The sequence below is a fragment of the Triticum dicoccoides genome, chromosome 6B, assembly GCF_002162155.2.
Source record: "Triticum dicoccoides isolate Atlit2015 ecotype Zavitan chromosome 6B, WEW_v2.0, whole genome shotgun sequence".
NCBI classification, from domain to species: domain Eukaryota; kingdom Viridiplantae; phylum Streptophyta; class Magnoliopsida; order Poales; family Poaceae; genus Triticum; species Triticum dicoccoides.
In genome coordinates, this window is record NC_041391.1 from 176,400,601 (window position 1) to 176,426,613 (window position 26,013).

General features: G+C 44.7%; 2 protein-coding genes and 2 pseudogenes across 2 annotated transcripts; 1 reads left to right on the plus strand and 3 right to left on the minus strand.

Annotated features, from left to right (window-relative positions):
* The first annotated feature begins 10,822 nt into the window (after window positions 1-10,822).
* Window positions 10,823-12,825, plus strand: LOC119323585 (indole-2-monooxygenase-like). The gene is made up of 2 exons (XM_037597278.1): window positions 10,823-11,815; window positions 11,910-12,825. The coding sequence occupies exons 1-2, from the start codon at window positions 10,847-10,849 to the stop codon at window positions 12,534-12,536; spliced, it is 1,596 nt and encodes a 531-aa protein (XP_037453175.1). The 5' UTR covers window positions 10,823-10,846; the 3' UTR covers window positions 12,537-12,825.
* A 1,621-nt stretch (window positions 12,826-14,446) lies between these two features.
* Window positions 14,447-16,923, minus strand: LOC119322755 (annotated as a pseudogene).
* Window positions 16,924-18,639: 1,716 nt separating this feature from the next.
* Window positions 18,640-20,449, minus strand: LOC119321004 (receptor-like protein 2). Its single transcript, XM_037594870.1, has one exon. The coding sequence runs from the start codon at window positions 19,954-19,956 to the stop codon at window positions 18,640-18,642; it is 1,317 nt and encodes a 438-aa protein (XP_037450767.1). The 5' UTR covers window positions 19,957-20,449.
* Window positions 20,450-21,292: 843 nt separating this feature from the next.
* Window positions 21,293-23,439, minus strand: LOC119322754 (annotated as a pseudogene).
* Window positions 23,440-26,013: the final 2,574 nt, after the last annotated feature.

The window sequence follows — 26,013 nt, forward strand, 5'->3', positions numbered from 1 at the left end:
AGATAGACCATGCACATGTTTGTGATGGAGACTAAGATTAGCTAGTCATATACATATAGGGGGGACTGCGTGTGCCTACAATTGAGTGAGAGACCATCATACTTGGCTAGCTAGGCATGAAATTGTGTGTGTGTGCGTGTGAGATGGAGAGAGAACGAGGGAGAGAGATAGAGTTTTAGATGGGACTATCGAGTGCGAGTTGGATATGCATGTGTATGTGTGCCCCAGGTAGACGGAGAGTTTGAGAGAGAAGGGGAAGAGCTCCGAGATGACAGAGTGGTGCGTGAGAGAGTTACGGGCAACGAGCCAAGGAATTTGTGTGCGTACGACGAGTGCACCCAAGATATCTAGCTTGGACTAGCTAGAGTATCATACATAGTGTGCAAGAGAGACCTATAGATGGAGTATATATGCATGCAAACTAGAAAGACCCCCCCCCCACACACACACACAAAAAGAGAGAGAGAGAGAGACAGATGGAGAGAAAGGGAGAGGGACCAACAAGGTTTTTGTGTCGCATGCGTGCGACAGAATTGAAGATTGTGGGCGAGAGAGAGAAAGAAAGAGAGAGAGAGAGAGAGAGAGAGAGAGAGAGAGAGAGAGAGAGAACAGGAGTCCGGGAGAGGGGGAGGTCGCGTTTTATGCATCAAAGACTGATATAAACCATGTTTTGATATAAACTTGCATACTGAGCTACATGAGTGTACTATCTCATATCACGCACATTACTGAATTGTAGTGCTCCTCTGGTTGCCCATTAATTCATTGTGTCAATGTTGCTTTCGTATTACCTTACCTGGCTAATGATAGCTGTGCCATATTGTGTTAATTTGGTGTAGGCTAGTTGCCCACACTTTTGTTGTGTCAATGTTGCTTTCCTACTATCTGACTTGGCCAATGATAGCAATGCTAGTGTGTTAATTTGGTGCAGGCTACTGAAGATAAGAAGACAAACTCTGAAAACAGCAAGGCAACCCCATTGTTTTTTCCAATAAATCTAGGCCAGGTAATATGGCAATAAATCATGATTAATTTGTTTGGTTCTCCTCCTAATTTATGTTATGATGCAGTGGTCGAGACACTCTCCACTATCAATAATACAAGCCTGCCAAAATTGCCATCTGAATCTGTTCAGTATCCTTTGTCTGGAATGCAACGGTTTAAATGTATGTTTGTGAACCAATTAATGGCTGAAGCAATGATGGAAATGGTGGATGAATCAGAGGCGCAGACTCGTGCGACACAATAACTGATCAATGTTTTCAGAGACAGTGTAGCAAAGCAGCAAGAACTTGCCAACATGCTTATGGGCGTCATCTGTGCTGAGGTTGCAGATTGTGATGTTGTAGATGGTTAGGATCTGCTCATTTATTTGCACTGGCATCAATCTTTGATTGCCCAGTGGATGTAATTTCCTGTAATATATGTTGGATGTGCAATGTTATTCCCTGTATGTCGTACCTTTGCTTGATCGGTTTTGGTCCTGTGCATAATTGCTCGTCGTAATGGGCTCAAATGATCTAATTTGGCCTAAAGACATGTACGAACTTTAGTGAGCCCATTAAGTTAATGGGCTGTTACTAGGCCGAAAGTTAATGGTCGGCCCTCTTACCTCCTGGGTCGTTAACAGGCCGACATCAAAGCGGGCAACAGGCGGGCCCAATTGATTCCACGGGTCGTTAACAGGCTGTTACTAAGTTTGGGCTACATATGTCCCAACTATACTGTAGGCCTTTAGCAGGCCGAAAGAGACAGCGGGCTTGTACTGGACCATGAAGAGCATGGGCCGCTAAGGGGCCGAAAGTCAGGTCGTATTGTAAATGGCCCAACTATGTTGTGGGCCTTTAGCAGGCCGAAAGAGAAACTGGGGTGGTATTGGACCATGAAGGGCATGGGCCGTTAAAAGGCCAAAACTAAGGTCTGACTACAAATGGCCCAACTCATTTATGGTCCGTTAACAGGCCGAAAGGCACACAGGGTCGGAAATTGGCCCAACACTTAAATGGGTCGATAAAAGGCCAAAACTCAGGTCCGACTACAAATGTCCCAACTGATGTATGGTCCGTCAACAGGCTGAAAGAGACACCGGGTCGGAAATTGGCCAAACACTTAAATGGGCTGCTAAAAGGACGAAACTTAGGTCCGGCTACAAATAGCCCATCTGATTGATGGGCCGTCAATAGGCTGAAAGACACACCGGGCCGGAAATTAGCCCAACATTTAAATGGGTCGCTAAAAGGCCGAAAGATGTACATCCTGAAAATTGGCCCATCCATTGAATAGGCCGTTAACAGGCCGAAATCTCATCGGGCCGATATTGAGCCCAAATATATAGCAGGCTATTAACGGGCTCGAACTAATGATGGGTTGCAATGGTGTCAAATCTTTAACGGGTCGTTGACGGGCCGAATTGGCACATCTCGTATGGGCCGTGGGCTTAAATGGACCTGATACAAGTAGGCCTTATATGGGCCGGCCTGCTAATTTTTACTGGGCTGGCCTTTTTCACCGGAATGGTCCACTGTTGGGTCGTGCCATGTGTCGACCAGTCATCGGTGCCTCCTGTCCAATGAGTGGATGACATCTGTCCCAACGGTGAGGCAACACATGTTTCCTGCGGCCAATGATGATTTTACACGTGGAAAATCCCCATTGGTCCGGGCAGTTAACGGGTTATCGGATCCAAAACCGGACCCGATAGCTTAACGACGTTCTGTTACGATGGATGCCACGTGTCGGTCACCCTTGACGAAAGCACTTCTGTGATGAGCGATTTATCGTCATGGAAGTGGACACTTCTGTGATGATAATTTTGGTAATGTCATGGAACACTTCTACGACAGCACAAGTATGACTATATTGATTCTGTCATAAAATCGTCATGGATGTACATGCATGACAAAAAACGCGACCTACTGTGACAAACACGTATCATCACGGAAGTGTATTTTTTGTAGTGCAAGTTGTCTGCAACAGGGTTCTCAGCTCCCTTTCTATCAATAATATGCAAATCAAATTCTTGTAGAAAGAGAACCCATCTAATAAGTCTAGGTTTAACATCTTTCTTTTCCATAAGATATTTAATAGCAGCATGATCAGTGTGAAGAGTTACTTTGGAATCAACAATATAAGGTCTGAACTTATAACAAGCGAACACAACTGCTAAATTTTTTTTTCAGTAGTAGCATAGTTTCTCTAGGCACTGTCTAGAGTTTTACTAGCATATTGGATAACATATAATTTCTTATCAACTCTTTGTCCTAGCACAGCACCTACAGCATAATCACTAGCATCACACATAATTTCAAAGGGTAAATTCCAATCAGGTGGCTGAACAATAGGTGCAGAAATCAAGGCTTTCTTAAGTATTTCAAATGGTTCTACACAATCATCATCAAAGACAAAAGGGACATCTTTTTGTAAGAGATTATTCAAGGCCTAGAAATTTTAGAGAAGTCTTTAATAAACCTCCTATAAAAACCAGCAAGACCAAGGAAACTTCTTATACCTTTTATGTAGTTAGGACATGGCATCTTTCCAATAGCATGAACTTTAGCCTTATCAACTTCAATACCTCTTTCAGAAATTTTATGCCCCAAGACAATACCTTCATTAACCATAAAGTGGAACTTCTCCCAATTCAAGGCAAGATTAGTTTCTTCACATCTCTGCAAAACTCAATCAAGGTTGCTTAAGCAATCATCAAAAGAAGTTCCGTAAATGAAGAAATCATCCATGAAAACCTCAACAATCTTTTCACAAAAGTCAGAGAATATAGCAGTCATACATTTTTGAAAGGTAGCAGGTGCATTGCATAAACCAAAAGGCATACGTCTATAAGCAAAGGTACAGAAAGGGCAAGTAAAAGGGGTCTTATCATGATCCTCTTTTGACACAGGTATTTGAGAGAAACCAGAGTAACCATCTAGAAAGCAAAAAATGTGTATGTTTGGATAATCTTTCTAGAATTTGATCAATAAAAGGTAGAGGGTAATGATCTTTTCTAGTAGTTTTGTTTAATTTGCGGAAATCAATTACCATTCTATAACTTGTAACAATTCTTTGTGGGATCAATTCATCCTGATCATTACGAACAACAGTAATACCTTCCTTCTTAGGGACACAATGGACAGGACTTACCCACTGACTGTCAGCAACAGGATAAATTATACCTGCCTCCAGAAGCTTTAGTATTTCATTTCTTACCGCTTCGTTCATCTTAGGGTTTAACCATAGTTGATGATCAACAACTGGTTTAGCATCTTTTTCCAGTTTTATTTTGTGCTGGCATAGAGTGGGACTAATGCCCTTAAGATCATCAAGAGTATATCCAATAGCAGCATGATGCTTCTTCAGAGTTTTCAATAATTTCTCTTCTTCATGCTCTGAAAGGTTAGCACTAATAATAACAGGATATATCTTCTTTTCATCAAGATAAGCATATTTCAAAGTATCAGGTAATTGTTTAAGCTCAAACACGGGATCTCCCTTGGGTGGAGGAGGATCCCCTAGGATTTCACAGGCAAGTAGTGTTTCAAAATAGGTCCCTGTTTAAAGAATACTTCATCTATTTCCCTTCTTTCATTCATAAACATATCATTTCCATGGTCTAGCAAATATTGTTGTAAAGGATCATTAGGAGGCATGGCAATAGAAGCAAGACCAACAAATTCATATTTACTAGGCAATTCTTTATCATGGGGTTGTCTACGAAATTTAGCAAAATTAAAATCATGAGACATATCCCCTAAACTAACAGTAACAATATTTTTTTCACAGTCTATCTTAGCATTAACAGTATTCAAGAAGGGTTTACCAAATATAATGGGACAAAAGTCATCTTGTGGAGAACCAAGAACAAGAAAATTAGTAGGGTATTTAATTTTCCCACACAAGACTTCAACATCTCTAACAATCCCAATTGGTGAAATAGTATCTCTATTGGCAAGCTTAATAGTAACATCAATATCTTCTATTTCAGCAGGTGCAATGTCATGCATAATTTCTTTGTATAAGGAATGAGGTATTGCACTTGCACTAGAACCCATATCACATAAGCCATGATAACAATGATCTCCTATTTTAACAGAAACAACAGGCATGCCAACAACAGGTCTATGTTTATTTTTAGTATCAGGTCTAGCAATTCTAGCAGCTTCATCACAGAAGTAAATAACATGCCCATCAATATTATCGACCAAGAGATCTTTAACCATAGCAATACTAGGTTCAAATTTAATTTGCTCAGGGGGTGTAGGTGTTCTAGCATTACTCTTACAAACCACAGGTGAAGCTTTAGCATGATCCTTTATTCTAACAGGTAAAGGTGGTTTCTCAATATAAGTAGTAGGAACAATAGGATCAACATTATAAGATAGTATTTTCTTCAACTTTAATAGGTTCTACTACTTTTACTTCAATGGGAGGATGATATTTAAACCACTTCTCCTTAGGGAGATCAACATGAGTAGCAAATGATTCACAGAAAGAAGCTAATATCTCAGAGTCAAGTCCATATTTAGTGCTAAATTCACGAAAAGCATCAGTATCCATGAAAGATTTAACACAATCAAACTTAGGTGTTATACCTGACTCCTTACCTTCGTCGAGTTCCCAATCTTCAAAGTTGCATTTAATTCTTTCCAATAAATCCCATCTGAATTCAACAGTCTTCATCATAAAAGAACCAGTACAAGAAGTATCGAGCATGGAGCAGTTATTGAGAGAAAGCCGAGCATAAGATTTTTGAATAATAATTTCTCTTGAGAGCTCATGATTGGGGCATGAATATAACATTGAATTAAGCCTCCCCCAATCTTGAGCGATACTTTCTCCTTCATGAGGCCAAAAATTATATATATAATTATGATCCCGATGAATAAGATGCATAGGATAAAACTTCTGATGAAATTCCAATTTCAATCGGTTGTAGTTCCATGATCCAATATCACCACATAGCCTAAATCATGGCAATGCCTTTACCTTCAAGGATAAAGGGAAGACCTTCTTCTTGACGACATCCTCGGGCATACCTGCAAGCTTAAATAATCCACAAACTTCATCCACATAGACTAGGTGCATATTGGGATGTAATTTTCTGTCTCCTATATAGGGATTAGCTAGCAGTTTCTCCATCATACCCGAAGGAATTTCAAAATAGATATTTTTAGTAGGTTCAGTAGGTTGAGGAGCAACTCTTTGCTCTTCTGGTCGGGGTGAAGATACCCCGAACAAGCCCCTCAAAGGATTATTTTCCATAGTAACAAGTGACAGTAAATTTCAGCACACTATATAAATGTTTCCTTACCACATTCCACCTACCAAAGGCGCTTCACTCCCCGGCAATGGCGGCAGAAAAGAGTCTTGATGACACACAAGTATAGGGGATCTATCGTAGTCCTTTCGATAAGTAAGAGTGTCGAACCCAACGAGGAGCAAAAAGGATATGACAAGCGGTTTTCAGTAAGGTATTCTCTGCAAGCACTGAAATTATCGGTAACAGATAGTTTTGTGATAAGATAATTCGTAATGGTTAACAAGTAACAAAAGTAAACAAGGTGCAGCAAGGTATCCCAATCCTTTTTATAGCAAAGGACAAGCCTGGACAAACTCTTATATAAAGCAAATCGCTCCCGAGGACGCATGGGAATTACTATCAAGCTAGATGATTCGCGTTCGTTACTTTGATAATTTGATATGTGGGTGGACTGGTGCTTGGGTACTTCCCTTCCTTGGACGAGCATCCCACTTATGATTAACCTCTCTCGCAAGCATCCGCAACTACGAAAAGAAGAATTAAGGTAAACCTAACCATAGCATGAAACATATGGATCCAAATCAGCCCCTTACGAAGCAACACATAAACTAGGGTTTAAGTTCTGTCACTCTAGCAACCCATCATCTACTTATTACTTCCCAATGCCTTCCCCTAGGCCCAAACAATGGTGAAGTGTCATGTAGTCGATGTTCACATAACACCACTAGAGGAAAGACAATATACATCTCATCAAAATATCGAACGAATACCAAATTCACATGATTACTTAAAACAAGACTTCTCCCATGTCCTCAGGAACAAACGTAACTACTCACAAATCATATTCATGTTCATAATCATAGGGGTATTAATATGCATAAAGGATTTGAACATATGGTCTTCCACAGAATAAGCCAACTAGCATCAAGTACAAGGAGTAATCAACACTACTAGCAACCCACAGGTACCAATCTGAGGTTTTGAGACAAAGATCGGATACAAGAGATGAACTAGGGTTTGAGAGGAGGTGGTGATGATGAAGATGTTGATGGAGATTGACCCCCTCTTGATGAGAGAATCGATGGTGATGATGATGGCGACGATTTCCCCTTCCCGAAGGGATGTTTCCCCGGCAGAACAGCTCCACCGGAGCCCTAGATTGGTTCCGCCCAGGTGCCTCCTCGATACGGCGGCGCTTCGTCCCGAAAGCTTTCTTATGATTTTTTTCTAGGGCCAAAGACACCATATAGCAGAAGATGGGCATCAGGGGCCTGCCAGGTGGCCCACGAGGCAGGGGCGCGCCCTCCACCCTTGTGGCTGGTGGGTGGGCCCCCTCTGGTGCTTTCTTCGCCCAATATTTTTAATATATTCCAAAACTAACTTTCGTGGAGTTTCCGGACTTTTGGAGTTGTGTAGAATATGTCTCTAATATTTGCTCCTTTTCCAGCCAAGAATTCTAGCTGCCGGCATTCTCCCTCTTCATGTAAATCTTATAAAATAAGAGAGAAAAGGCATCAGTATTGTAACATTATGTGTAGTAACAGCCCATAATGCAATAAATATTGATATAGAAGCATGATGCAAAATGGACATATTAGTTACTTGCCCGAGATTCAATCGTCGGTATCATCATACCTAGTTCAATCTCGTTACCGGCAAGTCTCTTTACTCGTTCTGTAATGCTTCATCCCCCAACTAACTCATTAGTCACATTGCTTGCAAGGCTTATAGTGATGAGCATTATCGAGAGGGCCCAGAGATACCTCTCCGATACACGGAGTGACAAATCCTAATCTCGATCTGTGCCAACCCAACAAACACCTTCGAAGACACCTGTAGAGCATCTTTATAATCACCCAGTTACGTTTTGATGTTTGATAGAACACAAGGTGTTCCTCCAGTATTCGGGAGTTGCATAATCTCATAGTCTAAGGAACATGTATAAGTCATGAAGAAAGCAGTAGCAATAAAACTATAACGATCATAATGCTAAGATAAGGGATGGGTCTTGTTCATCACATCATTCTCTAATGATGTGATCCCGTTTATCAAATGACAACACATGTCTATGGTTAGGAAACATAACCATCTTTGATTAACAAGCTAGTCAAGTAGAGGCATACTAAGGACACTATGTTTTGTCTATGTATTCACACATGTACTAAGTTTCCGGTTAATACAATTCTAGCATGAATAATAAACATCTATCAATGATATAAGCAAATATAAATAACAACTTTGTTATTGCCTCTAGGGCATATTTCCTTCAATCCATCCATGTCACCCCAAAATATCTTGGGACAAAGCCCAAAATAATGGCTTTCCATAAAGTAATCCAAAAAGCACTTTCATTATTCACGACCACATTTTTCAGCGTCCGTTCAAACTGAAAATATTTATGTGGGCTCAGAACATTTCTAGTACCCACTAAAATAATTTTCAACGCGTTCCGAAACAATTCCAGTTTAGTGATTTTCATCTGCGAAAAGCATCTGAAGTGGTTCCGGCAGCTCCGGAACATTTCCGGTTTTTATCCCGGAAAATTCCCAGAAGTTTCCATAATGATTCTGGCACCCTCCAAGAATTATCAGGCATGTGCCGAAACCAATTTGACTTCATGGTATCCCCTGAAATAACTTTTCAGTTTTATGAAACTATTTCGCTGGTCTCTCTCCGGAACTCTTCCGTTGTCTCCGAAACTTTTTCGGCGAATTTCTCTCAGACTCCCTGTCTAGTATTCAGCAAAAAGATGACCCTTAAGCATGTGACCCTATAGGTTCGGTGAAGCATAGACATGACTGGAACACTTTCCAATCAATGATCAACATCGGAGCCATGGACACCCATATTGACCCCTATACCCACATGAATGAATATTCGAGTGAACCTCCAGTTGCCTTGTGCTATTCCTGTTGCTTCACGTATGTTACAAATACCCGAGGTGAGACATGTTAGCATCCCCGTGGATCAACTACTTGTCCACTATGCCAGTTACCTCATTACCGGTATTGTTCTCTTTTCTCGTTACCGTGTTCCGGCATCCCTGTGATCAAATCACCCTGTGTCTAGCCAGACGATGATGGATACCGTAACACCGAGAGGGCCTAGAGATATCTCTCCATCGCCGGAGGAGCAAATCTCAATCTTGAGCTATCAAGTTAATCGACATACTTTTCCATGAACCTGTAAGCCACCGTAATAGCCACCCATTTATGGATGACGTTTAACAAACCCCAAAGTTCATGAAGCAAGCATGAAGAAACTCGATACTCTCATGGTCTAAGGAATTATGCAAACGTAAACTTTCTCTGTGTTATAAACCATTAATTGTGACGAATGTATCTCATAGCATAACATCAATCGGGTCGATTCAACACAAGTGTTCTCCTAACATTGTGCCCTCAAAGTTGCCGGCATAGTCATGCCCATGATCAGGAAAACAGAACTATCATGCAACAATTGAGCTAGTATTAGAGGTCAGACTAGGAATACTTCTTACCGTTTATTATCTCACACATGCATATGAGTCTTCCTCCGAGCCTCGTGTTATTGCAGACTCGAGAACCATAGCAGTTATAGCATGGAACATAAACATAATTATGAACAAGGAGATAATCAATAACATTTATTATTGCCTCTAGTGCATATCTCCTACAAAAAGAGCAAGGGAACTGTTCCCGAGATCCGAGTGAAGGAAGAGGAAGAAAAGACGGTTAACAAAGCGATGGGGAAGGGATAAGGAAGAAAGTGAGCGTCGCATGATCCAGATCAAATGAAAACTGAGCGTCTGGCCGTTGACAAAAAAAATCTAATGTTCGTTAAATAGTTTTTCCAAAAAAAAATTTATATTACCTCTAGTTTGATTATAGACAAACATCTAATGTTCATTTGATCCTCATAGTATATTAGTAAATAACACCTACAGCGGAGTGTTGTGTTATTTTGAAGATATAAGCTATATGCAAGTTGCATGAAAATTTATTTTGGTTAAGTCGACTTCGGGCAATTATGTTAACAGTTTTGCTAAGTCTAGGTTGACTAAGACTTTGTTATGTCCCAGTCGATATTATCTTCCCTTGATTTTAACTGAAGATCGTGCAAAAAAATTCTTTTCTGTTTTTTATTTTCTTCTTACATATTAGAATACTATATCACTTGGCTTAGACTTGGTTAAGTCTCAGTTGACTGAGATCTAGCTACATCCTTATATTAAAGATCCAACGGCTGCTCTACTTTCTCCTTCCACGAAATTAACTTACCCAAATTGTAAATTTAGTCAACTTACATGTAACTATTGCAGAAGGAAGGAAAAACATATTTCCCATGCATTGGCAGGTGGATAAGATACGTACATATGTGATCATGGTTGCGCCGCGCATGTCCATCGATGGAGAAATTCAAGTCCACCACCACTAAACGATGAACAGAAGTGGAGAAGGACACGCACCAAACTCCAAAGTCCAAACCTCATTGTCACGTAGCAAATCGCGAGCATGGGCTACGCATCCAGTCGTGGTCAGAAGATCACAGTGATCACTCTTGTCGACCAGCTACAAATACGACACCAAGGGAGGGTGCTACAAGCAGGCCATGGCGGCTCAAACAGTGCTACCACTGCTCTTATCTCCCCAAGCACTATTGCTCTATCTCTTGCTCATCCCTCTGGTGATCCTCCTCCGGGCAACAAGCACGAGACCGGCCGGCGAGCGAGCCGCAGCGGACAACCATGGGGGCCGTCCCCTCCCTTCGCCTCCGAACAAGCTCCCTCTCATCGGCCACCTGCACCTGGTCGGCCCCGACCCGCACGTCTCCCTCGCCATCCTCGCCGCCAAGCACGGCGACGGCGGCCTCATGCTCCTCCGCCTCGGCCAGACGCGCGCCCTCGTCGTCTCCTCCCCGCGCGCCGCCGAGGCGGTCCTGCGCACGCAGGACCACGTCTTCGCCTCGCGGCCTCCGAACGCGCTCGTCGACGCCCTCCTGGACGGCGGCGCCGACGTCGCCTTCGCCCCCTACGGCGAGTTCTGGCGGCAGGCCAGGAGGCTGGTCACCACGCACCTGCTCAGCGCCAGGAAGCTGCACTCGCTCCGCCGCGGCCGCGAGGGGGAGGCGCGCCTGGTGATGGCCAAGATCCAGGGCGCGGCGGCCGCCGGCGCCCCCGTGGACATGACGAGGCTGCTCGGCAGCTTCACCAACGACATAGCGTGCCGCGCCGTGTCCGGGAAGTTCTTCCGGGAGGAAGGCCGGAACGAGCTGTTCAGGGAGGCGATCGACGGGAACGTGGCCGCGTTTGGCGGGTTCAGCCTGCTGGACTACTTCCCGGGCCTGGCCAAGGTGGGCGTGCTCACGCGAGTGGTTTTCGCCAAGAACAGTCAGTTGAAGAGGAAATGGGACGAGCTGCTCGACAAGATCATCGACGACCATGTCAGCAAAGCATCGGCACAGGAGCAACACCACAAGCACGATCAGCAAGAAGATCAAGAGACAGACTTCGTCGATGTGCTCCTCAGTCTTCAGGAGGAGTACAGTCTCACCAGACAGCATATCAAGGCCATACTGATGGTAAATCTCGTCTCATACGTAGCTAGCTTATTATGGTAATTAAATGTGGTCATATTTTAAGTGTGCTGACGCTTCAGTTTGAACCCATACACAGGACATGTTTGTGGCAGGCACAGATACGTCATACATAGTTCTTGAGTGCGCCATGGCTGAGCTCATGCGAAAGCCGAACCTCATGGCCAAACTTCAAGCTGAGGTGAGGGAAAAGACACCCAAGGGCCAACAAATGGTGACCGAGGACGACTTGGCCAGCATGGCCTACCTAAAGGCCACCGTGAAGGAAACGCTCCGGCTACACCCACCGCTGCCGCTCCTCCTCCCGCACCTCTCCATGACCGAATGCGACATCGACGGCTATAAAGTCCCCGCCAGAACCCGTGTCATCGTAAACGCTTGGGCTCTTGGTAGAGACCCTGGATCGTGGGAGGCTGCCGACAAGTTCATGCCGGAGAGGTTTGTGGACGTCGTGTCCCCCGACTTCAAAGGGAGGGATTTTCAGTTTCTGCCGTTTGGAGCTGGCCGAAGGATATGTCCCGGGATAAATTTTGGGATGGCGTCTGTGGAGATCATGCTTGCCAACCTTGTCTATTGTTATGATTGGGAGCTCCCGGACGGCATGCGGCAAGAGGACCTGGATATGACTGATGTGTTTGGCATGACGATGCGTCGGAAGGAGAAGTTATTTCTTGTCCCGAGAACACGAGATGTTAATCATGCATAATATCTTTCATGAATTATGTGCACTTGTAAAGCTAGATATTACACTAGTATATATGGTTTTCCCAGTTTTCAAGAGGGTATGTGGGAAACACTCCAGGTACTCACATTCTGCCACACAAAAACTACCAACCGTCATCCCATTTCTAGTCCACGGCGATCAAATGGGTTTTATTGATGGTAGAAATATCGTGGAGCACGTTATGTTTGTTGCCTACCTCATCAAGTCTTGCCATGGTAGGAAGGAGCAACCCATGGTCATTAAGCTTGACTTTCAAAAAACATTCGACTCAGTTTCTTGGACCTCACTTATATCCACTCTAAGACTTTGTGGTTTCCAACCATTTTTTGGTAGAAACCATCCTTTCTACAGGCAGAACGATATGAGACAAGGCAAGCCCCTTTCACCTTATCTCTTCATTATTGTTGTTGATATTCTTCAACAACTAATAAATAAAAATTATAGTCACAATTCTCTCTCCTATCCATTTACAACTACCTACCACCAACGACAATAGAATACATGGGACGACGCCCTTATCATAGTTAAGTTCTCACCCTAAGACCTTGAAACCCTAAAACACATCTTAGACGACTTCGCTTGAACCCTGAATTGATCTGACGTGCTTGGCATCAGATCTCATCATCGCAAACAGATGATGAGAAACCCTAACCTCAGCGCCCAAGGAGACGACAGGAATTTACGTTGGCACTCTGTTGGTTCCGTCCAGAAGGACACACTCGAGGAGGATCGGAGCTCAGAAGACCTACTCAAAGAAGAGGTGCTGTCATCCGCTTGCACACCGTCCTGCGAGGACTAAAAACCCTAACCTAAACTACTAGTCGGAGTCGAGGCATCGAAATTCTCCTCCAACCGCCTGCCGCCGGAGCGCAAGAAGAGGGGACGCGGATCCACGGGCTAGCCGGTGTGCAGGGACCTTCTTTGGTTCATAGTATATGAATATCAAGTGAATAGAAAAACCATAAGTGATGACATGTATCTCAAATCGTATGAAACAAGAAATGACATTTGGTTCATGTGGTAAGATTTTTTTTTCCATTATGTCTAGGTTATTTTTTTTCTTTGAATGCAAAGAATTGACTCCTATCTTCTATAGGAATAAGGAATAAGATTATATTGCTACAAACCAAAGGCCTCAAAGAACATTTTCCTACGAAATTACTATCCTTTAGAATTCCTAAAAGTTCCTGTAACCTAAAGGGGCCCTAAATCAGTAACAGTTGAAGATCTCTTACTCCTAAATGAGACAATTACTGTAAGAAATGCTAAAAGATGGGGTGAAAATGAGAATTTGCTCTAATTTTTAACTTGAAAATGAAGCTCAACTGGGCTGGTTTCGAAGCCCAGTTATAAGCGACGTCTGAGCCCAGTTATAAGCCGGGCTGGTTCCGGACAGATTTGGGCAATCCAGAAAATCCAAGCCCTCGCTCAAAAAAAAAAAAAAACTCTAAGCCCAACCTTCGCGACTGGCAAATATTCCCCCATTGCACTGCTGCGCCGCCGCTGGTGCCACCTTCTCCCTGGATTCCGGTGCGCGCCCCGCTGAAGCCATCGAACATACTCCCAGCCCCTCCCCTCCCCACTTGCTAGCGGATCTTCGCAGCCTGCCGGGGAACATCTTCGCAGCCCCTCCCAGTCACCCGGCGAGTTGGGCGGCCGAAATCAAACAGCAAGCCGCGGAAGCTGGCGAACCGGCGGCTGGCGGCCGGTGTAGCTCATACGATCCGTCGATCCGCGACTCGGAGGTAACTCGCCCAGTTCTCTATTTTATTAGTGTTCTCGCTTAGGAATCGAGGTGGAGTTAACCGCAATTACTAGTATTTGACTATTTGTTAAGCCAAAAGTTAGAGCTACTGATCCTGCAAACTTTGTCAGCCAAGTAGACCTGTGGCTTATACCGGCAGCCATCTTCGTACAGCTCTTAACAAGTCTGCTAGTTAGAAACACAAACATCTGAATAATATTATTCAGCAAGCTAGCAATATGCAAACTACCTTATCCATTGCATACATAATACAAGATCATATTACAGTTGATGTGGGCTTATCCAAAGTATCTGAATAATACTAACTGATCATATAGCACTCCAACCCCAAAGAACACACCAAATGCAATCACGAAGATGACCTTATCGCTGCATTATTTTGCAGGGATGATGGAGACGGGAGCCGCTTCAACTGAACTGCAATGGTTAATAAGCACAGAGCCGCACAGCTTTGGGTTCCCGTCAAAGCTGGACGTCTGAAAGGTGCTCAGCTGGCCTTTTGCTGGAATAGATCCTTCTAGGTCGTTGTTAGAAACGTTGAACTGCGAAAGGAAGTGAAGATTCTCCAATGCCACAGGGATTGCACCGGTGAGATGGTTATTGACAAATCTAGCACCTGGAGGTTCCTGATGTTGCAGATTGATTGTGGGATCTCTCCATAAAATTTGTTGAAACTCAAGTTTAGGTAAAGGAGTGCTTTCAGATGACCAATCTCTTGTGGGATCACGCCTGTGAATTTATTTTTACTGAGATTCAGCACTTTAGGCCAAGAACTGCCCATGCGGTACTGAAGTGATGGATTCATATATATTGGTAGATCAGGGAGGTCTGGGTCCAAATAGATGGCAGGCTTGTCTGATTTTAGCATTGCCATCTCCATCAAGGCGATTGGGATTTCCCCAGAAAGACTGTTGTTTGATACGTCCAGATGGAAGAGGTGGTTTATGGAGTTGTTCCAGCTTGGCATTGGTCCAGTGAGTTGATTATTAGATAACACTAGTATCTTCAGACTTGTGAGCTTTGATAACCAAGTAGGTATCCTTCCAGTAAACGAACACTGCTGCATGGACAGAAACTGAAGATTCTGAAAACCGTCAATGGTTTCATCTTGTGGCATGGCCTCATTCATGAAGTTTGTGCCAATAAGCAGAGTGCTGATGTTCCTGCAGCTCTTAAGGGCGTGCAAAGCTTTTTTGATGTTTGTGAAGGAGTTTCTAACAAGTGATAGGAAGGACAGGTGCTTCAGATTGCCTATTCTCGGTGAGATCTCACCATGGAAATGGTTGGCCGACAGTCTCAGTGCAGCCAAATTGCTGCATGAGTAAATGCTTTCTGGAATTATGCCACTGAAATTATTCCTCATGAGATCTAAACTTCTTAGATTCTGCAGGGTGGAGAAGTTTACCTTGCCTAGATCTCCACTGAAGTTGTTGATCTTCAGATCGATGGTTTTGAGATTTGTACAGTTGCCCAGAGTTGATGGCAGCTCCCCAGACATGTTATTGCTACCTAAATGCAGCTCCTCCAGCCTCTTGAGCAGATATATCGACTCCGGAATCTTGCCACTGAAGTGATTCCCTCCAAGGTCAAGAGTAGCTAGATTGCTGACTTTGACAATATGTGCTCCATCAAGTTCTCCTTGTAAACCATTGTTGGGGAAGGAGAGGTACTCCAGCAAGGTAGCGTGGAAGGTTTCAACAGGGAGAATCCCACTTAGGTTGTTGTTGCCAGCCTTGAGCACTTTGAGCTTGGAACAATTACCCAACGTGTTTGGTATGTCACCACTCAATTGGTTGTAACAGAGGTCAAGCAATGCTAAATATGGTGACCCAAGGCAGAGAGAAGATGGCATGTTCCCAGTGAAGCTGTTATTGCTGGCGTTGAGCGCAATCAGACTGTTTATCACCTTCCATGTGGCTGATGGAAATTGTGAGCTGAACTGGTTGCTTGAGATGTTGAGTACTTGCAGAGGCCGGTCGGTGGTAAGAAAAGGCGGAAGCTCGGGCAGCGGTCCGTTGAGCCGGTTGAAGCTGAGATCGAGGACGATGATGCTTCCGGAGAACATGAGCTCCGCCGGAAGACCATCGGAGAACGAGTTGTGCGAGAGGTTGACGCGCAGCAGGCTGGTGAGGTTGGTGAGGAATGGCGAGATGGGCCCTTCAAGTCCTTTAGACTCCAGGGAGACCCCGGTGACGGCCCCATCTCCATTGCAGGAGATGCCTTCCCACTTGCAGCAGTCCGTGCCATTGTTACGCCATGATGTGGCGAGGCCACCATCACACGACAGCCCGTCAAGGAACCGTAGGAGGTTGCGCTTCTCCTGCTCGGTGCATGCGGTGGCCGGAGAGGCCAAGAAGAGCAGCAGGAACAGCTGCAGCACGACCGGAGGAACAGGGAATGAACACATTGGTTAGTGTTCTTCCCCCTTCTTGTTTTGCTATTGCTTGAATAGTGCATGCAGTGCTGGATAGTTATCATATAGCAGTGGATTTAGTTGCATGTCAGAGCTACTGAACACCATTCATAAGATTCTCTATTTCTTGTCATGGGTGCACCTCAGTGCCTGGGGCCATGACCGGTCGGTGCACCAAAAGACAGTGGCACTAGCATAGGAAAGCAACATCCATACCTACCCATTATAGCTATAGTAAAACCCTGTAAACTAGTTTATAAAGCTATCACCTAGTTATGGATGGATTAATAGCTACCAATTAGTCCAAAATTTTCAAGTAGCAAGAAATCAATCTATTATCTCACTGCCCCAAGTTTCATGTTTAAGTTTAAATGCCTGAAGAGACTAAGGTTAATTACTAGTTTAGTCATCTTCTTGCCTGACCTATTCATTGCATCGCTGCTCAAGAGTGCATAGATTTGTCCAGGGCCCAGTGGGTGGTGGTCTCCTCTACAGACTTACTACCGCATGTTTACGGCATGAGCTAATGAGGGCCCAGGGGGTATGAACCTAGTTTTTGGCCCAGGGGGTACGAACCTAGATTTGTCCCAGGTGGTACCAACCTAAATTTGGAAACGTGATTCATGTCCATGGGAGATATTCTGCTCAATAATTGTTATGGGAGGTCATTTTCCGCCAGCTGTATGAATTAATACCCATCATTTCAGTTTGAAAACTGCTTTATGGTTGTGCTTTTCCTCATGCTTCCTGTTAGTTCCCCAGAAATCTTATTTACTCATTTCCTTGGGAGAGGTCCTGGAACAAAAGCAGTATCAAAGGCACATATGCATCATCCATTAATGGATATATTTCAGATGCACAAAGAGAGCCCATGGATTGTTCATCTGTTCTTTTGTGGCAAAGAAGCGTTGAGCTTCAACTCCATATGTCTGTTTTTCCTCTTGTCATTTTCCTTTTTGGACAAAAAAAAACAGCATGTAGATGTCTGCACATGATATAGACATTCCTGCTTTCACTACTCAGCAGCTCGAGTTCACCTGGTAAACAATTGTTCTTGATTAAGTCCTTTTCAGGATATCCTAATGACAATTCCTTTTTTTTTTAAATTTGCTTCATGCACTGCCAACCTCTCTTGCTAGCTAATTATTTTCAGGCGGCTAATTTGGCCTCAGATGCAGTCTGCAGCAATATTGTTGTCATATTTCTCCATTGTTATTTGTGAACTTAGACACGTTTTGTTGCCAAAGCTACTCCTCTTCATAGTTATGATCGATTATACATGCGCCTGCCAACACACATTCTTCTGGACAAATGGCACTTTCTCTGTTGTATTCCACATACCGTGAGGGTGGGGGTGGGGGGAATCTTTCCCATGGATATGGACTCTCTTCCAAAGCAGCTGAAGTATTTTTCCTGCTTGCTTGGATCACCATTCTGCTGTTTGGGTTCCTTTTCATGTGCAAACTGTGTAAACAGTTCATCCTCTTCTAAAACTAGTGTCGGTGTAAGGGTCTGTTTGGTTTGTGCCCATATTTACCCTACCAAAAAATTGGCTAGCCAAAATTTCGGTTGAGGTTTTGCTTGCCAACGGATTGGCCAACATTGACTACAAAACGCAATAGATTGGTAAAGGAGTATTGCCGCATTGGCATACCAAAGAGTTGGTTCCTATCCAAGAAAGACCAACATTTTGATCATCTAAAAAAAATGTACTTTGGTCGCAATCCAAACATATCTTAAAACTAGTTAGAACACATAACACCATTTAATTACCTTTCTTGACCAAAACAAGGTGGTTTTACCATGGTTCACATGCATGTGAACTTGGCTGCAAAGCTGCATGGGTGTTTGGTTAGGCTTTAGTTATGGCTAAATGTGCTTATAAGCTTCCACCCAACCAAAACAGTTTACTTATTTTTGCTGATGTTCCTGCAGCTCTTAAGGGCATGCAAAGCTTTCATGATATTTGTAAAGGAGTTACTACCAAGTGATAGGAAGGATAGATGCTTCAGATTGCCTATTCTTGGTGATATCTCACCATGGAAATGGTTGCCCGACAGCCGCAGTGCAGTCAACATGCTGCATGAGTAAATGCTTTCTGGCACTATGCCACCGAGACGATTCCTCATGAGATCTAAACTTCTTAGATTCTGCAGGGTTGAGAAGTTTACCTTGCCTAGATCTCCACTGAAGTTGTTGATCTTCAGATCGATGGTTTTGAGATTTGTGCAGTTGCCCATAGTTGATGGCAGCTCCTCAGGCATGTTGTTGTTACCCAAATGGAGCTTCTCCAGCCTCCTGAGCTGACCTATCGATTCTGGGATGTTGCCACTGATGTGGTTCTCTCCAAGGTCAAGAGTAGCTAGATTACTGAGTTTGACCATTTGTGCTCCATCAAGTTCTCCTTGCAAACCATTGTTGGGGAAGGAGAGGTACTCCAGCGAGGTAGCGTGGAAGATTTCAACAGGGAGAATCCCACTTAGGTGGTTGTTGCCAGCCTTGAGCACTTTGAGCTTGGAGCAATTACCCAGTGTGTTCGGAATGTCGCCACTTAATTGGTTGTGACAGAGGTCAAGCAAAGCCAAAGATGGCGAGCCAAGGCAAAGAGAAGACGGTATGTGCCCAGTGAAGCTGTTTTTGCTGGCGTTGAACGCGATTAGGTTCTTCATCATCTTCCATGTGGCTGATGGAAGTTCTAAGCTGAACTGGTTGCTTGAGACGTTGAGTACCTGCAGAGGCCGGTCTGTGGTGATCGAAGACGGCAGCTCTTGCAGCGTTCTATTTAGCCGGTTGAAGTTAACGTCAAGGGCGATGCTGCTGCTGGAGGACATGAGCTCCAGCGGAAGGCCACTGGAGAAGGAGTTGTGCGAAAGGTTGACATGCAGCAAGCCTGTGAGGTCGGCGAGAGATGGTGAGATGCACCCTTCAAGTCCTTTAGATGCCAGGGAGATCTCAGTGACGGCCCCATCTCCATTGCAAATGATTCCTTCCCACTCGCAGCAGTCAGTCTCATGGCGCCACGACGCGGCGAGGGTGCCATCTCCCGACGTCCCAGCGAGGAACTGGAGAAGTGCATGCTTCTCCTGCTCGGTGCATGAGGTGGCGGGAGAGGCCAAGGAGAGTAGCAGGAACAGCTGCGGCACGGCCAGAGGAATGGTGAAGGAACACATTGGTTGCTGTTTTTTCCTCCCCCTTATTTTTTTTCTGTTGCTTGAAGAATGCATGTGGGGCTAGTACTCCCTCCGTCCGGAAATACTTGTCAAAGAAATAGATGTATCTAGATGTATTTTAGTTCTAGATACACCCACTTCTATCCATTTCTGCGACAAGTAATTCCGGACTGAAGGAGTACTATTTATCATCTAGCTGTAGCTTTATTATGCTAGGGTGTGCAGAACACCGTTCTGAAAATTCTGCAAGTCATGGATGCAGTCGTCTGCACAAAAGACAGCAACACTAGCATGGAAATCAATAGCCACGACCCAGTTGACTTTGTCAAATCTTTCATGAGAATAGTCTTTATTCATTAATGGAAGATTACACTACACATAGTAAGTAATTAAGCTGACCCCGTGATCTTCTCTTTTAGCTTCATTGAACTAGTAAAAAGGAGTTGCAAAAAAGATTGGGTTTGTTATCTACATATTTTTCTTGACGCAGATGTATCTACCCCAGCGGGGAGCTGGCTATATATAAGGCTAGACACTGTTCAATTCAATCATCATAATAAGAAACCGCCATGTTCTCTCTCTCTGACGGTCTGACCTGTGATAGAATATCGTCTCTGCTGACTTCCTTGCCTTTGGTCCGGCTGTGTTCAGTACACAATAGTTGTCTCATGGGGCCATGATTGACTGGCTGCAAAAAGATATAGTGACACTAAATTAGAAAATGCCTAACTCCGTTCCTTGTTTTCCCCCCCACAATGTTCAATCTGGTTTCCCCCTCTCCGGCAGCCTTTCTGGTGCGGGAAGGCAGGAACAAGACAAATACACATGGACGTTTGAACTGTAGTCTAAAACATTTTCGGCGTTAGTTTTGTGTGTCCTTGTTTTGCTGCTGGAATGCTTGCAGTGCTTGTACATGCTATCTAGCTTCAGAACACCATTGAGATTCTTCGTCTCATGATGAATGCAGCTAAGGAGAGAGGGCATGGGCACTGGGCCATGGTCAAGTTGGCCCCATGGTCTGCCGGCTGCACAAGTTGGCCCCGTGGGCTGGTATAGCAAGCCGCGGAAGCTGGCGAACCGGCGACTGGCGACCGGTGTAGCTCATACAATCCGTCGATCCACGACTCGGAGGTAATTCGCCCAGTTTTCTATTTTCTTTGTATTCTAGCTTGGAAATTTGTTAAGTCAAAAGTTAGAGCTATTGATGCTGCAACTTTGTCAGCGAAGAGGACAATTTGTTATACCAGCAGCCATCTTCGTACAGCTCTTAACAGGTTTCCTAGCTAGAAAAGCAAACATCATGTACCTGTATTATTCAGCAAGCTAACAATATGCAAATTACCTTATCCATTGCATACATCATACTAACCATATTACAGTTGAAGTGGGCTTAGCCAAAATATCTGAATAATACTAACTGATCATATAGCACTCCAACCCCAAAGAACACACCAAATGCAATCGCGAAGATGATCTTTTCGCTGCATTGTTTTGCAGAGATGATGGAGACGGGAGCTGCTTCAACTGAACTGCAATGGTTAATAAGCACCGAGCCGCACAGCTTTGGGTTCCCGTCAAAACTAGAAGCCTGAAACGTGCTTAGCTGCCCTTCTGTTGGAATAGATCCTTCTAGGTCGTTGTCAGAAACATTGAATCGCGAAAGGAAGTGAAGATTATCCAACGGCACAGGGATTGCACCAGTGAGGTGGTTATTAGACAAATCTAGCCCCTGGAGGTTCGTGAGCTTGCAGATTGATTGTGGGATCTCTCCATAAAAGTTGTTGAAACTCAAGTTTAGGTAAGTGAGTGCTTTCAGATGACCAATCTCTTGGGGGATCATACCTCTGAATTTATTCTTACCGAGATTCAGCCCTTTGGGCCAAGCACTGCCCATGCGGCACTGAAGTTTAGCATTGACATCGTCCACATAAATTGGTAGATCAAGGAGGCTTGGGTCCAAATATGTGGCAGGCTTGTCTGATTTTAGCATTGGCATCTCCATCAAGGTCATTGGAATTTTCCCAGTAAGACTGTTGTTTGATACGTCCAGTCCAAAGAGGTGGTTTAGGGAGTTGATCCAGCTTGGTATTGGTGCGGTATTGGTCCGGTGAGTTGATTACTAGATAATAAGAGTACCTTCAGACTTGTGAACTTTGATAACCAAGTAGGTATCCTTCCAGTCAACGAACAATGGTGCATGACGAGAAACTGAAGATTCTGAAAACCGTCAATGGTTTCATCTTGTGGCATGGCCTCATTCATGAAGTTTCTGCCAATAAGCAAGGTGCTGATGTTCCTGCAGCTCTTAAGGACATGCAAAGCTTTCATGATATTTGTAAAGGAGTTACTACCAAGTGATAGGAAGGACAGATGCTTCAGATTGCCTATTCTTGGTGAGATCTCACCATGGAAATGGTTGCCTGATAGCCGCAGTGCAGTCAACATGCTGCATGGGTAAATGCTTTCTGGCACTATGCCACAGAGACGATTCATCATGAGATCTATACTTCTTAGATTCTGCAGGGTTGAGAAGTTTACCTTGCTTAGATCTCCACTGAAGTTGTTGATCTTCAGATCGATGGTTTTGAGATTTGTGCAGTTGCCAAGAGTTGATGGCAGCTCGCCAGACATGTTATTGTTACCCAAATGAAGCTTCTCCAACCTCCTGAGCTGACCTATCGATTCTGGGATGTTGCCACTGATGTGGTTCCCTCCAAGGTCAAGAGTAGCTAGATTAGTGAGTTTGACCATTTGTTCTCCATCAAGTTCTCCTTGCAAACCATTGTTGGGGAAGGACAGGTACTCCAGCGAGGTAGTGTGGAAGATTTCAACAGGGAGAATCCCACTTAGGTGGTTGTTACCGGCCTTGAGCATTTTGAGCTTGGAGCAATTACCTAATGTGTTCGGAATGTCGCCACTTAATTGGTTGTGACAGAGGTCAAGCAAAGCCAAAGATGGCGAGCCAAGGCAAAGAGAAGACGGTATGTGCCCAGTGAAGCTGTTATTGCTGGCGTTGAACGCGTTTAGATTCTTCATCATCTTCCATGTGGCTGATGGAAGTTCTAAGCTGAACTGGTTGCTTGAGACGTTGAGTACCTGCAGAGGCCGGTCTGTGGTGATTGAAGACGGCAGCTCGTGCAGCGTTCCATTTAGCCGGTTGAAGCTGACGTCAAGGGCGATGATGCTGCTGGAGGACATGAGCTCCACTGGAAGGCCTCTGGAGAAGGAGTTGTGCGAAAGGTTGACATGCAGCAAGCCTGTGAGGTCGGCGAGAGATGGCGAGATGCGCCCTTCAAGTCCTTTAGATGCCAGGGAGATCTAAGTGACGGCCCCATCTCCATTGCAAATGATGCCTTCCCACTTGCAGCAATCTGTCTCATGGCGCCAGGACGTGGCGAGGGTGCCATCTCCCGACGTCCCAGTGAGGAACTGGAGAAGTGCATGCTTCTCCTGCTCGGTGCATGAGGTGGCGGGAGAGACCAAGGAGAGTAGCAGGAACAGCTGCAGCATGGTCGGAGAAATGGTGAAGGAACGCATTGGTTGGTGTTTTTTCCTCCCCCTTCTTGTTTTTCTGTTGCTTGAAGAATGCATGTGGGGCTAGTACTATTTATCATCTAGCTGTAGCTTTATTATGCTAGGGTGTGCAGAACATCGTTCAAAAACTTCTGCTAGTCATGGATGCAGCCGGCTGCACAAAAGACAGTGACACTAGCATGGAAATCAATAGCCACGACCCAGTTGATTTTGTCAAATCTTTCATGAGAATACTCTTCATTCATTAATGGAAGATTACACTACATATACTCCTTCTGTCCCAAAATAAGTGTCTCAACTTTATACTAACTTTAATACAAAGTTGTACTCTATGTTTTTAAGGCGGTAAAGCGTCATAAGGCGGAGGAGGGCCGCTCTGACGCCTAAGCGCCAAGGCGAGGCGGTAAGGCGAGGCAAGGCGACGCCTTAAACATTGCAGGAAAAGAGTCATCAATAGGTCTGCACATATTAATACTAGAAAAAGAGCAATGGCTGAGAGATGGGCCACTACTTATGCACCTCCCAGTGGCCCAAAAGCCCATCTAGTGGCCATATACACCCCCGTGACCTAATTCCACTATCTCCTTCCCTTCTTTCCCACCACAGCCGCCACGAAGCCATACCCTTCTGGTCCTCCCTCCCTCCTCTTCATGGCCCCACCCTTCTCCCTCACAGCAGCAAGCCCCAGGAGCCCCCAGTCCTCCCTCCTCTTCATGGTGCCGGGAGACAGCGGGCCGTCATCTCCAAGCCCCAGGAGCAGCCAGAACTAGGGCAGCCACAGCCGTACACTTCATGTCTGTCTAAGGCGGGGTAGACGCCTTGCCATCCTGGGGCGCCTTGACGCTTAGGCGACGACTAGGCGACGCTTAGGCGACGCCTTAAAAACATAGGTTGTACTAAGTTTGAGACACTTATTTTGGGACAGAGGGAGTAGTAAGTAATTAAGTTGACCCCGTGATCTTCTCTTTTAGCTTCATTGAACTAGTAAAAAGGAGTTGCAAAAAAGATTGGGTTTGTTATCTACATATTTTTCTTGACGCAGATGTATCTACCCCAGCGGGGAGCTGGCTATATATAAGGCTAGACACTGTTCAATTCAATCATCATAATAAGAAACCGCCATGTTCTCTCTCTCTGACGGTCTGACCTGTGATAGAATATCGTCTCTGCTGACTTCCTTGCCTTTGGTCCGGCTGTGTTCAGTACACAATAGTTGTCTCATGGGGCCATGATTGACTGGCTGCAAAAAGATATAGTGACACTAAATTAGAAAATGCCTAACTCCGTTCCTTGTTTTCCCCCCCACAATGTTCAATCTGGTTTCCCCCTCTCCGGCAGCCTTTCTGGTGCGGGAAGGCAGGAACAAGACAAATACACATGGACGTTTGAACTGTAGTCTAAAACATTTTCGGCGTTAGTTTTGTGTGTCCTTGTTTTGCTGCTGGAATGCTTGCAGTGCTTGTACATGCTATCTAGCTTCAGAACACCATTGAGATTCTTCGTCTCATGATGGATGCAGCTAAGGAGAGAGGGCATGGGCACTGGGCACAAGAGACAGCGGCACTAGCACGGAAAGCAACAACCGTGGCTATCAATTAGCCAGGTGGCTATCCGATCAACTAGTTATGTGAACTACCATTGGGGCCAGATGAACCGAGTGTAATTTTTCAAATCAGAAGATTTGTCTATCATTGTTCAGTAATGAAAGAGGATAGTACCTGGGCAATAGAACTGACCCGCTGACTGGGGCAATAGACTGTCTTCTCTTGTAGCTTTGCCCAACTAGTCTATCAATTAGTTATGGACGGCATTATGATTTAGACTGTCTTTGGCTCTTTGCTATCTGTAAGCTTGTACCCCGCTGGCTATATAAGGCTGGACACTGCGTCCAAATCATTCGAGCAACTAAAAAAACCTACCCGTTAGCACCACAAGGTTCATCTCTCTCCTATGACTGACTTAAATTCGTCTCCTTTACATGCCGACTCTATCCAGCCTTTGTTCTGGTGCTCTTTACACACCCCATTGTGTACCTTGGTATAGAATGATTGGTGTTAGAGGGAGTACATGGTTCATAAGTTTATAACGCTACAAATTCAGCGTGCTGATAAAGGGCTCGTAAGAAACAAGTTCGACCTTGCACGGGAAAAACGATGAGGATTGTATCACATTAAGGTTTTCTCTGAAACAATGACAGATACAGTGGAGGATAAAAGTGCTCCGATACAGCGGCGACAAAAAGCGGTGCACCGGAGGATCAGGGTCGGTGTGGTTACGACTTGCGGCGGCTGCGGAGTCGTCTTCGTGTCACCACCGGCCTGTACCGCAGTTGCTGTGGAGCACGTCCGCGCGAGATGTTGCAGTTATCGATGGTGTTCGGCTCTCCGTGTCCAGGGAGAAATGGCATGGGAAGAAATCAATTAATTACACCGAGATGAGGTGGCAGTATAAGTCAAACAACAAAAACTTCTCAGCGTCCCACGCGGGTGAAACCATCATCAAACCAGCTTTGAAGTCTCTTACCGGGTGTTTTGTCTGGTATTGCAAAAAGTTGGGGATTAAGTAACTGTTTTCTGA

Bases quoted from the DNA above. Each gene is read 5' to 3' on its own strand.
- LOC119323585 (XM_037597278.1), top strand. From the start codon at position 10,847: ATGGCGGCTCAAACAGTGCTACCACTGCTCTTATCTCCCCAAGCACTA. The intron at 11,816-11,909 runs GTAAATCTCGTC...ACCCATACACAG, and splicing joins ATATCAAGGCCATACTGATG to GACATGTTTGTGGCAGGCAC.
- LOC119321004 (XM_037594870.1), bottom strand. From the start codon at position 19,956: ATGCATTCTTCAAGCAACAGAAAAAAAATAAGGGGGAGGAAAAAACAG.